The sequence below is a fragment of the Coenobita brevimanus genome, chromosome 55 (genome assembly GCF_032717465.1).
Source record: "Coenobita brevimanus isolate Jiangsu-jjx chromosome 55, ASM3271746v2, whole genome shotgun sequence".
Classification (NCBI taxonomy): Eukaryota; Metazoa; Arthropoda; class Malacostraca; order Decapoda; family Coenobitidae; genus Coenobita; species Coenobita brevimanus.
Window position 1 is genome coordinate 34,025,960 of NC_137008.1, and position 13,074 is coordinate 34,039,033.

At 44.2% G+C, this 13,074-nt stretch overlaps 1 protein-coding gene across 1 annotated transcript in view; it reads right to left on the minus strand.

Annotated features, from left to right (window-relative positions):
* The window catches only part of HUWE1 (HECT, UBA and WWE domain containing E3 ubiquitin protein ligase 1), a 1,134,422-nt gene that overhangs the window by 799,128 nt on the left and 322,220 nt on the right, over nucleotides 1-13,074 (minus strand). Inside the window, exon 22 of the mRNA XM_080273518.1 lies at nucleotides 4,742-4,893. Within this exon, the coding sequence (XP_080129644.1) occupies nucleotides 4,742-4,893 (152 nt within the window). The remainder of the gene's footprint in view (nucleotides 1-4,741; nucleotides 4,894-13,074) is intronic.

Consider the following 13,074-nt stretch of genomic DNA (forward strand, 5'->3'; position numbering starts at 1 on the left):
AGTTACTTTATGTCTTGGTGGTCCTCTTGTCCAGCCGCATGTTACATCAGTAACTCTCAATAAATTGTTCTTGAGGGCTCTGTACTGTTCATTAATGCCTCTGTCTACAGCTCCCTGTTCAGCCACCACTCTTCTCAACTCGCTATAGAAGGCATCCCTTACTACTTGGTTTTTCAGCTTCCATATTTTCCTCCTAGGTACATAAGTCCTCTTTTTCATCACTTGTTCTTTAAGCACCATATCACAAATCAATAGTTTGTGCTGCTGCACACACTCCTCACTTCCTATAACTTTAACATCCCTCACTAACCTCCTATCAGCCCTCCTAACCAGAAAATAATCTATCTGACTGCTATTTCCCCCAGACTCATACGTAATTAACCTACTGTCTCTTTTCCTAAAATATGTGTTGCACACAATCATGTCCGTTGCCTCCCCAAACTCGAGTATCCTTTCCCCTTCTGCATTCCTTAGACCATATGCACATCCCCCATGCACTCCTTCATAACCTTGTGCTGCTTCACCTACATGACCATTTATGTCCCCTCCCAAAATCACTATCTCATCATCCCGCATACCACCCACTACACGTATTAAATCATCCCAAAATCTATCTTCCTCTGATTCATCCAATCCTGCCTGTGGAGCATATGCCGATATAATCACAGCTATCTTTCTTCCCAACAGAATTTTCACTACCAATATCCTATTGCTTACTCTCAAAACATTCATAACATATTCCACCCATTTCTCCAAAACCATCACACCAACACCTCCGTTTCCGTCTGTTCCCCCCTGCCAAAACAACTTATAGCAACAGTCCTTCCCAACAATCTTTCTGGCTGATCCACCCCTGTACCGGACTTCCTGCAAACACGCCACATCCACCCACCTCCTACTGAATGCCTCAACGACTTCCCCTGCTCTTCCCCTCAAACTTCCCACATTCCATGAACCCACCCTCATCCTCATGGGTGATTTACTGTCCTCAGGCTTGCTTTGAAACCTTTTTTGTTTTGTCATCTTCAGTATTAATAAATGGGGACAGACACAGCACAGGTCCCACTCACTGCACAATCCCAGGTCCAGGCAATGGATCTGGGACCCCTAGCCCACCAGCTTACCAGTGGCTGTGGTAGTGGCCTCGGGGCACCCTGCCAGGACAGCTGCAGGGACACCCTCCAAGCGCGTCTTGGCACTGCAACTATCCCGCCATTATACACCCACTGATAGGGCAGCCTCCTGGGGCACTACTCCCAGGTTCGGGCCCCTCTCTATTGGGCGGAAGCGGCAGCCTGGGAACCGCAATGCCCTGTACCCTCTAGCACAGGCCCAAGCCCCATCTCGCCCTGGACCCATGATCTATGCCGGCGGAACCCCCGCCACGCCTCCCCCCAGAAGTCCGCCACTAGGTAGCGGGGACAAAGTTTTCTGGCCGCATGCCCTTGCTGGCGCCAACCCCTGTAACGTAGTGGGATACGTTGTGTGAAATGTAAAGTGCATGTGGTGTAGTTCATAGATAGTTAGAGGAAATGTTTGAGAGAGTATGCTGGTCTACTCTCCATGTTACTGTCACACTGAAAAGGTCAGCAAAGGTGGATGGTTAGATGGCTAGTGAAACAGGAGCTCCAGCTCTCCCTATCACCAGTATTCCCATTCCCCTCGGGAGTACTACCCTGTTCGGCCCATGCTACGGCCTCCTCCTACTTAAAAACAATTAACTCTGAGCCCTTGGCCACCCCGTTTGGGATACATGGCATCTGGCAATGATTGAATGAATAATGCTGCTGCAGCACCTAAGGCAGATCCAGGCTAAGATTTCCTATAGTCTATTTGACTGACTTGTGCATCTGAGATGTATGGGGCAAGTAGGGTGTGTTTGTTTCGCAGCTGCTGATTGGCCACCGATGGTGTCACTGAAGTAAATGCAGGCAAGTACCGTAGTGCAACATGTGGACGTGGGTGTACACTGTGAGTGGATATTATAGTGCAACATGCAGATGAAGGTGTACACCGTACATAGATGCAGTGCAACATGCGGACGTGGGTGTACGCCATAGGAGGATAATTTATTTCAAAACTCATTCATCGTTTTAGAAAACCTTTTAATCAACTTTAATTTTCTTTAATAACAGTAAACTTTTAAAGCTAATTTTGGCCTCTTTACCTTCACAAATTATTCCGTATTTAAATTGGCTGCTTATATTGCAGGCAATTTAAAAATATAAATATATGTGTGTTGAAATAAGAGGAGCTGTAGATTTACATCATCAGTGGCCAATCAGCAGCCATGTTTTAAACACACCCTACTCGCTCCATACATCTCAGCTGCACAGGTCAATCAAACGGAGTATAGTTTTTCAAACCTGTGCCCTCTCCAGCTACCAAGAAGATCCACACAAAGTCAGAGACTTCCAATGTGTCTAGCATCAAATTCCTCAGTCAGCTTCCATACATAATCAGGATCCAGCAGCACAGCCTTCAGGACCCCATCCCCCAGCACCTCAGGACTTTACCATAGGTGACACCAGAGCCACAAGAAACCATCTTTGCTGACAGTAATAATAAATGAGAGTTAACTCAGTCTACAACATACATTTCCTACTCATTTTACCCATACCTGGCCCTCTCCCCCTCATGACTGCTTAGCTGTTTTACAAGGCTGAAGTAATACTATGCTAGTCACAAAGAAGTGCTATGACAAGGGTGTGAAACTATGGGCCAAGTTAAGGTAAAATAGGTATAGTTTCATTTTTAGTACTAGAATGTTATTTTATTCACTTATTTACCAATATGTGCTTGAAATCCCACCATCAGACTTACTGGATTATCAGCTTTATCAGACCAGGCTTGCCCGCAACTGATCCCATATAGAGTGGCTCTACTGTACATGACTTCTGTTAAGCCCCTGTCACACATCCGCAACCCATGGGCCAACCGCGGCGCAACTCAAGGTCGTGTCCCAGTTGGCTCCCACGACTCCCGATTGGCCCCGAATCTGCTCTGCTCAGACTGCCTAACGACCGTGTCAGGACTGCCTCACGTCAGGTCGTGACATCCTCAAGAACGCGACAAGACCATGAGGTGACCGTGAGGCGACAGAGCTACAAGTCTTCAAATTTGAAATTTAACGAATTTTTGTCAGCCACGACCGTAACACAACTGCCCACAAACGCAAGACGACTTCGTGACGCGTTTGGGGAATGCACCCCGACCCACCCAAGACCCCTCCACGACTGACCCACGGGGGCAGGGCATCTCACCTGAACCACCAATGACACCCAATGTGGGGTGGGGCATCACACCTAGACCATCAGTGACACCCTGCGTGGGGCGGGGCATCACACCTGGACCACCAGTGACACCCAGCATATCACCATGGACCTCTCCTGTGTCTAGTCAGTTGATGAGGGACACGCAGTCATAACAGTTTTTTGTTGGCGACAACATCACGACACGCAACAACTGCATCATGATGCATCCATTTGAACTAAGACTGCTTCACAACCGACGTACAACACTCCCGACTGCAACGCAACTGTGACACAACTTTAGGCAAGTCGTGAGGCCCAACGAGTCATCCCAGCGGCTCACAAACACCCTAAAGAGTCTGGTCTTTGTCAGTGAATCAAGGGACAATTGATGAAAAAATGCATTACGACCTTGAGTCATTTGTGTGTGACAGGGACTTTAGTTTGACAAAATGGTTAATCTGGCATGGCTCTGGAACCAAGGGTGCAGGAAAACAAGTGGTGTACCTGTACAAAAGTCCATCAACTCCCTATACCCCAGCAGGAGGAAGATGGACTGCATGAGAAGCACAACTTCAGCTTTGCTTACGGTCCACCAGTTCACATTCACACAAACCTATAGTCCTTCCAAAATATCCAGATCATTTAGGCATCATCCCTCATGGCAGTTCCCCTACGTGCGACGTTGCCACGGTTTCTACCGGGCCAATTATCGGATTAGAGACAAGGGTTCCCTCACTCCAAGCTCACTACCTCTCTCTCTCTGGATATAAAATCAACATTTTATGGAGATTTATTTCTATAAAAAGTCTATACGGTTTTATAACTAATTAGAATTTTAGAAAAAACCTCCTGACTTTGTCTGTCTGTCTGTCTCTCCTTCTCTCTCTCTCTCTGCATATAAAATCTACAGTTTATGGAGATTTACTTCTATAGAAAGTCCATATGGTTTTATGAATTATTATAATTTGAGGAAAAGCTTCCATCTTTGATGGAGGTCAGAGAGGAAGTGACACGCGGATTGACACCTGACCTACCCTCACTGACTCGCCTACAAGCGTGACAGTGTTGGAAAGCAACGATGCCAAGTGTTGTGATATTTATAAAAAGTCATTGTTATTATTAAAAACAATAGGCATTTTCTAACACTATATAGCCTTTTAGAGAATTATATATATATATATATATATATATATATATATATATATATACTGTAAATAAATTTCATTTAGAAGTGGTAAATAGCTGACATGAGATATATATATATATATATATATATAAAGATATATATATATATATATATACATACATATATACTGTAAAAAAATTTCATTTAGAAGTGGTAAATAGCTGACATGAGACAGAGAAGTGTGTTTTGGTACAGATTCGGCAGCGTCGCACGAAGGGGAATTCCCGTGAGGGACAACGCCTAAACGATCTGGACATTTTGGAAGGACTATAGGGTGTCAAAAACAACAACAATACTGTACCTCATTGATTAGGTTGGCCAGCATGGTGTCCCTCCACTGCATGCCATTGCGGGTAGCACATGTGGTCAGCAACTCACACACTTTATACACCAACTGAGGTTGCACATCAAGCTGGCTCAAGCAACCCTCAAGCACACATTCACTGAATTTATCTGGAAAATAAATGGAAAGGGTAAAAATTACATACCACAAGTCTGAAAAATGTATATGGTACGTTTGAAAAATATATACTCACTAATGCTCCAATATAACTAAATGATGTGTATACTATCTGACTCTGCCTGCACTCACTGTATTTAACTGAAGAATGTATCCACTATCAGCATTTGACTCATGATATATGGTACAGTATATACTATCTATTTACAAATGCTTTAATCATCTAAGGGGTGGCCACAAACAAATCGCCTCCATGTCGCCCTGTCCCCTGCCATTTCACTGCCCTGCTCCCAGCTTACACCTTCCTCTCTCAAATACCTCTCCACTCCATCCCTTCATCTCATCCTAGGGCTCCCCTTCCCTCTCTCCCCCTCTACCTCACTCACATACACTCTCCTTGCCAGAGTCTCACTCTCCACATGGCCAAATCACTTCAATGTACAGTATTTCTCCTAATGCTTCCTATCACATCCACACCACAAAGCTCCTTCACATCCTCATTTGTCAGTCTGTTTCTGCATATGACTCCACAGGCTCCTCTTCAATAACTCATTTCCATTGCTTTCACTCGACTTGTGTCCCACCAACAACGTCCAAGCCTCACTTCCATATGTTAAAGTTGGTATCACAATAGTGTCATGTACTAACTTTTTCACTTCCATGCTCACTTCCCTGTTTCTTATCACTGCTTTCAAGGAACCAGCAACCTTTATTCCTTGTTGTACCCTTTCAAAATCTTCACCCTCTAAACTTCCATCCTTACTCATCACACTATCCTAGTACTTAAATGTACTCACATTTTCCATTTCCTCCTAATCCAACCTCACTGTAAATTCACTGACGTCACTTCTCTCGAAGACCATAACTTTACTCTTCCCTACAATCACCTTTAGGTATTGTTTCTTACACACTCTCACAAACTCATCCACCAAGCCCTGCAGCCCCCCTTCTCTTCACTTAACAACACAGCATCATCTGCATCCAACAGTACAAAGAGTTTCCAAACACTGTCCTCTCTAATTAGAGCCGCTCCAACATCGACTGCCCTACCTTATATCTCTTTTATAACCCTCTCCATGTACAGACTGAACAACCATGGAGACATAACACATCCCTGTTTCAATCCAACCTTCAAACAGAAAAATTCACTAAGTTCATCATCCACACGCACTGCATCCTCATACATAACTCTTCATGACATTCAGCAACTTCCCATCTACCACATATATTCTTAATACTTTCCACAATCCTTGTCTATTCACCCTGTCATATGCTTTCTCTAAATCCATGAAGGCCACATACAACTTCTTTCCCTTCTCTAGAGACGTTTCCACTAAAGATCCAAGAATGAATATATGATCAACACAACCTCTTCCCTTCCTAAAACCTCCCTGTTCTTCTCCAACTAATTCCTCTGTTATTTCCCTAACTCTGTCAACAAGTATCCTACCATATACTTTTCCTACTACACTAAGAAGACAAATGCCCCTATGATTACCACATACTTCTTTTCCCCCTTTTCCTTTGTACAGGGGAATAATTATACCTGACTTCCAATCCTCCAGGACTCTACCTACCTCCCAGGCCATCTGCACATCTTCCACATCCATTCTACTACTACCTCAGCCCCATGCTTCAGCATTTCACCACATACTCCATCAATTCTTGGGGCTTTCACCACACACTCCATCAATTCTTGGGGCTTTCACCACACACTCCATCAATTCTTGGGGCTTTCCCCATTCTATCTTTCTTCAATGCTTCCACAACTTCCATCCTACTGATTTCTTCCTTTCGTCTCCCAGCCATTCCCCAGCCACTTCACACTTGCATTAACCAGAGGCATCCCATCGACGTATGGGTACGTTGCAACATTTTGTCACAGCTAGTCCCATTGACGTACTGGTACCTTGTGCAATTGCAAGGTTCATAATTTGCATAATTTTCAATTTTCATGCATGATTTTTCGCACGTATACACGGGACACCTTCCTCTATTCCTCTGCAAGATGCCAGGCAGGGACAATGCCTTACACCGCATAACCTCCCCACCCCCTTGCATGCCATTGTCTCAGCAATTCACCTGTTACCAGTAGACCTCGCCAATAAAGACATTCAGGGCCAGAGTGATTCCCCAATCGATGACAATGGGGAGAACAAAGTTTACATAGCATTAGAGGAAGAAACAGTCAGAAGTGATGATCAGGTAATGTTGCCAAAAAAGGTCAGGTATGTTGATGAGTTAGTGAGTGAAACAATGCTTATAATGCCTATATTACTGTTTGAAACCCAATATACTCACCTACTACATATAAATTCGTACCAAATAAATAATTAAATACCGTTTATGAGTGGTGTGGAATAGTTACCCTCCCATAGAACTCGTTTCCTTTGGAGCCAGCCTGATAGAAAACCCAGTAAGGTAAGGAGATACTGCTACCTGTATTGAGTATTTTAAACCTCAGGTGAGCAATTTCTCTATCAATTTTCGATGTTTCTCACCAAAAGCGGAGGTTTTAGTAAAAAAAAAAAAAAAAAAAAAAAAAAAAAAAAAAAAAGGCACAGGATTGGGGGGTGTCAGAGGTGCGAAATAGCTCGGGACGTGATGGGTTAATTTCATTCCCTATGTTCATCTCTATCTGTCTATCTATTGCCAGATGCCTTAATCCCATACAGGGTGGCCAGAAACAAATCGCCTCTATGTCACCCTGTCCCCTGCCATTTCACTGCCCTGCTCCCAACTCACACCCTCCTCTCTCATATACTGCTCCACTCCATCCCTCCATCTCGTCCTTGCCCTCCCCGTCTATGTTCAAGAATTCCTTACAGTGTTCTCCATCAGCTCAATTTTTCTCCCTTCTCAACAAGTAACCTACCATTTTTATCTCTCACTCCCCAACTAACTTCTTTGGCACCCTGTCTAACTCTCTTCACCTCTTTCCAGATAATTTTCTTACATTCCCCCCACTTTACACTCAAATCCCTACCAAACTTCTCATCCACTCTCTTCTTACTCTCTCTTACTAATCTTTTCACCTCTCTACATATAAATTTCTCTTCCATCTCCCAACTTCTTCCATGCCCCTGTTTCTCATCCACTCACTATATGCCTTCTTTTGTGCCACAGCCTCTCCCACCTCTTCATTCCACCATGCTGTTCCCTGTACCTCCTTTCATCTTCTCTTCACCCCACACACCACCTCCCATGCTGTGCAGATTTCTTCTGTGAATATCTTGCACACACCTTCCACATCCCCCATCTGCTCCAATCCACATTTACCCAATAGCTCCTCCACTTCCCTCTTGCCATTTTTCCATCCTCTTGTAACCTTTCCACCCTCCTTGTATGAACTACTCCCTCCTGTCCTTCCCTTCTTCTATATCTCTATTTTACTTGGACATTGATGGTCAGAAAGCCCACTCCCCCAACCTCTATATGCTCTTGCACCCATTACACATCTTCGCATCCTTTCATCCACACACACATAATCAATCATTGCCTTGTTTTCATTCAGTTCTCCATCCACCCTTCTCATCACTCGCCATGTATACCCGCGGATCATTTTGTGCCTGAAGAGGGTATTGGCTATCACCAACCACCTCCTGGCACAAATGTCCACTAAAGCACTGCCATTCTCATCTATCTCTGCAGGCACATCTCACTCACAAACTATTCCATCCACCTTCACATTCCCTACTTTACCATTCAAATCACCCATCAAAAACACTCACTCATTCCTTTCAAACCTTTCCATGCACACTTCCACATCTGTCCAGAACTCCTCTCTCACTCTTTTTGCACGATCTTGCATTGGCGCATACACGCACACAATCACCCACATTATTTTGTAGTCCAACTTTCAGTCTTACCCACACAATCCTTGAACCAACTGATCCATAATCTCTTACATTCTCCTTCCATCTGTTACTCACAACAATACACACTCCTTCTTTTGCCCTCTCATTCTCACCTACTCCTACACATATACCCCATCCATACTCCCATTCTCTCACACTCTCCCCTCTCCATTTAGTTTCAGTTAATCCGCATACATCCACTTTCGCACCCTCAAGCACCTGGATAATTTCTTTCTCAGCACCCCTTACATTCCAAGTCGCCATCCGTATCAGGTTCTTTGTACAGTCCTTAGTCATCATCTTTTGGTCAGTCCTGGTCCGAGGCTTGTTCGTATTTTTAGTTGTTTTAAGGGGAGTGGCACTAACCCTCCACCAACCCACATAGGGAACACGTGTCGGGTGGTTATAAGGTTACCACCCAGTGTTGTAAATGATTTCCTGGTTTACACCTATGAACCTGACATAATCTTCCACAGGTGTACCCACTAATGTTTAATAATACTGAATTCAGCTCAATCTTGCATCATCCTTGAACATCCTTGGGGTGTCATTCACTCGGGACTTATCTTGGAAAGATCATATTATATCTCTTGTAAAATCTGCTTCCAAGAGATCAGATGTGCTAAGCCGACTCTGTTCCTTCTTTACCCCTGCACAATTGTTGACTCTATGCACGGGTTTTATCATCCCTATGTAGAGTACAACTCTCATGTGTGGGGAGGCTCCCCACATACAGCTCTTCTCAACAGGGTGGAGTCAAGGGCTTTTCATCTCATTAACTCTCCTCCTGTTACTGGCTCCCTTCAACCTCTGTCTCTTCACTGCACTGTTGCATCTTTATCTCTTTTCTATCACTACTTCAATGCTCACTGCTCCTTTGAACTGTCTGCTTGCATTCCTCCACCTCTACAACAGGCGTGTAGCATCCGTCTAGCAACAAACCCTCATCCCTTTTCTGTTCAACTCTCTAATGCAAGAGTTAACCATTACTCCCAGTCCTTCATTTATGAAACATGTCAACTATGGAACTGTCTCCCTCTGTCTGTATTTCCTGCTAGCTATGATCTCCAGTCCTTCAAACGCAGTGTGTCCAAGCATTTTGAAATGATCGGATCTTGAATTTGGCTTTCCCTTGTATTTTGTTTTTCTCTTGGAAGGAAATTGTTTCCGGCTCATGGCTTTTGGTTCCTTCTTCCTAGCATTAAAAAAAATAAATAAATAAAAAAAAAAATAAAAAAAAAATTAAAAGAAAAGATGAGATGGACTTAAGAGTGATTATTCAGGATGACTTGTCACCAGAAAAGCATATAAACAAATTATTGGAGGCACTTATGGATTACTGACCAACATGAGTGGCTTTTAATTTTATGGACGAGGATATACTGAAGGAGTTAATAATGACCATGATACGGCCAAGACTAGCGAATGTGGCTGTGGTATGGCCATCTCATTTGAAGAAGCAAACTGATAAACCAGAGGCATGTCAACAACCCTGACACAGACAGAGGGCTGGTACTACAATCACAGACAGATCATCTTTTCATACTAAACAGTCTAGACCAACATACCCATATCCCATACCAAGCCCTCTTCCTCCCATCATCTCCAGACATCACCTTTTGCTTCCCAAACCTTGCTTCCACTACATCATGGAGAGTGATCAAAACCCTAGGTTCTGATCACCTCCCAATCATCATCACTACCAAAACCAGAATCACCCCAGCTGGCCACAAACACACATACACTAATTATAAGAGAGCCAACTGGGAGGCCTTTGTAACTGAAACAGAACAACATTTCGAAACACAAAACAGTACACCCATCACAAACATCAACACCACTGTGCACACTTTCAATACAATCATACAAAACGCAGACAAAAGACACATCCCTAGAGGCAACAGAAAGAGACACAACCCCAACTTCACACCAGAAATTCAAGGCTTCATCAGACAATGGGACACACTGCGACACTTCCCAACACCCCATACACAAGACACCATACAACAAATACAAGAACTCAACACTCAGATAAACAGTAAAATATCAGAACAGCAAACACTAAACTGGAAAAATTACCTCCAAACACCTGACCACAAAACAAACATCAGCACACTCTGCAAAACACTAAACAGCATTACACTTTCCAACAGCAACACCACACAATCACACACTGCCATTACACCAACAGACACCATACCCTCAAACAAACAACAAGCAAACACTCTCATCAATCACTTTTCACAAGTCAGCCATCTAATCCCCGATCCGGAAGACCGACGTATCATCAGACGTAAGAGACAGTTCCCCACAGACCCAGACTACGCACCTTTCACTTACAACCAGACGAAGCACGTCATTAACAACCTCAAGCACTCATCTGCCTGTGGACCAGACAACATAAGCAACATTCACCTTAAACACCTAGGACCACAAGGCATACAAGCACTCACCAACATATCAAACTACAGCTACTCACACAACATAATTCCCAACATCTGGAAGCATGGCAATATCATCACTATCCCTAAACCCAACAAAAACTCCACATTACCCTCCTCACACTGCCCCATCACACTCCTCTGCACCCCCTCTGAAGTCACTGAACAACTGATACTACAACTAGTCACACCTCACATTCCCCTAGCCCGGTCACAACATGGCTTTAAGCCATTACACTCCACAAACACCCTTCTTACAGACCTTACACAGAGAGTTTTCCATGGCATGAATTCAGCTAGGCCACCACACAGAACACTCCTAGTCACACTAGACATTAGGAAAGCTTTTGATGCCATCCCCCTCCACAACCTCACAAACAAAATACTCAACACAAACATGCACAATAACACAAAAAGATGGCTGGCAAACTACTTAGCAGGCAGATGTGCACACGTACCATTTGCCGGTCAGTCTTCTAACATCAGAAACTTCACAAACGGCATCCCTCAAGGATCTGTTTTGTCCCCTACACTCTTTAATCTATACATGCACGATGTACCCACACCCCACACACCACAGATACACATGGCTTCCTATGCAGTTGATATAACACTTACATGTACACACCAAAACGCAAACACAGCTGCACACATCAATCAACCTTACCTCAACACACTAAACGAATGGTTCACCACAAACAGGCTCAAAATAGCCCCAGCCAAATCTACAGTGACTCTTCTCACAAACTGGACAGCAGAAAACATTCACATCCCACACCTCACCATAAACAACACTCCCCTACCACACACACACACACACACACACACACACACACACACACACACATAAAATCCTTGGTGTAACATACAATACATCAATGTCATTTAAACAACACATCACAAACATTATAAATAAAATAACACCAAGACTCAAGGCTTTGAGGTCACTTGCCCATACAACATTCGGACACAACAAAGAAACCACCACCACAGTGTACAAACAATACATACGTTCAGTGATGAATTATGCATGCCCTGCCTGGGCTTCTAACCTCACCAAAACACACTAGAAAACTCTACAGACCATACAGAACATGGCCCTAAAAATAATCACAGGCTGCACAGCTACTACACCCACAGACCACCTACATCAAGAAACCAAAGTCCTCAAAGTCAAGGATCACCCAGACATAAGAGGCACCCAGTTTCTTGCTGCAGCCTCCACAAACCCAAAACATCCACTACAGTACATGGCAGCACATCCACCCACACCAAGAAACATCAAAACAACACCCAGCACACGATACCATACACAAATATTGTCATCTCTCCCCCCTCAGACCAGCTTCCAGAAGCATATCCACACTCAGATCACTTGCTGCTCCATTCAGTCACTTAAAGACAACACACAGCTGCATGCACGGCCTCCTGACATCCACACTTCTGAATCCTATCTTCCTCGTGAGGACAGGGTCCACCTGGCCAGGCTGAGATGTGGGCACCATCCAGCCCTCTTAAGCTACCAGAAGAGGCTGGATGACTCTGTCGCTGATGCCTGTCCAAGATCCAACACAGCACCCCATACTATTAAGCACATTATGGAAGACTGCATTGCACACAATCACCTACGCCAACAACACAACATACACCCTTTGAGAGCTCTGTGGGAAAGCCAGGTCTCGGCCATGGCCTTCCTAAGGGACTCGGGGCTGTTTGGCCAGACTGCCTAGGGAACAACAACAACTACTACAACTAGAGAGGGTTCAATGGTTGCCAGCAAGGATGATACCATGCTTAAGGGAACTCACCTACGAGGATAGATTGGAAAAACTGAAGTTACCAACACTACACAAAAGAAGGGACAGACGGGACTTGA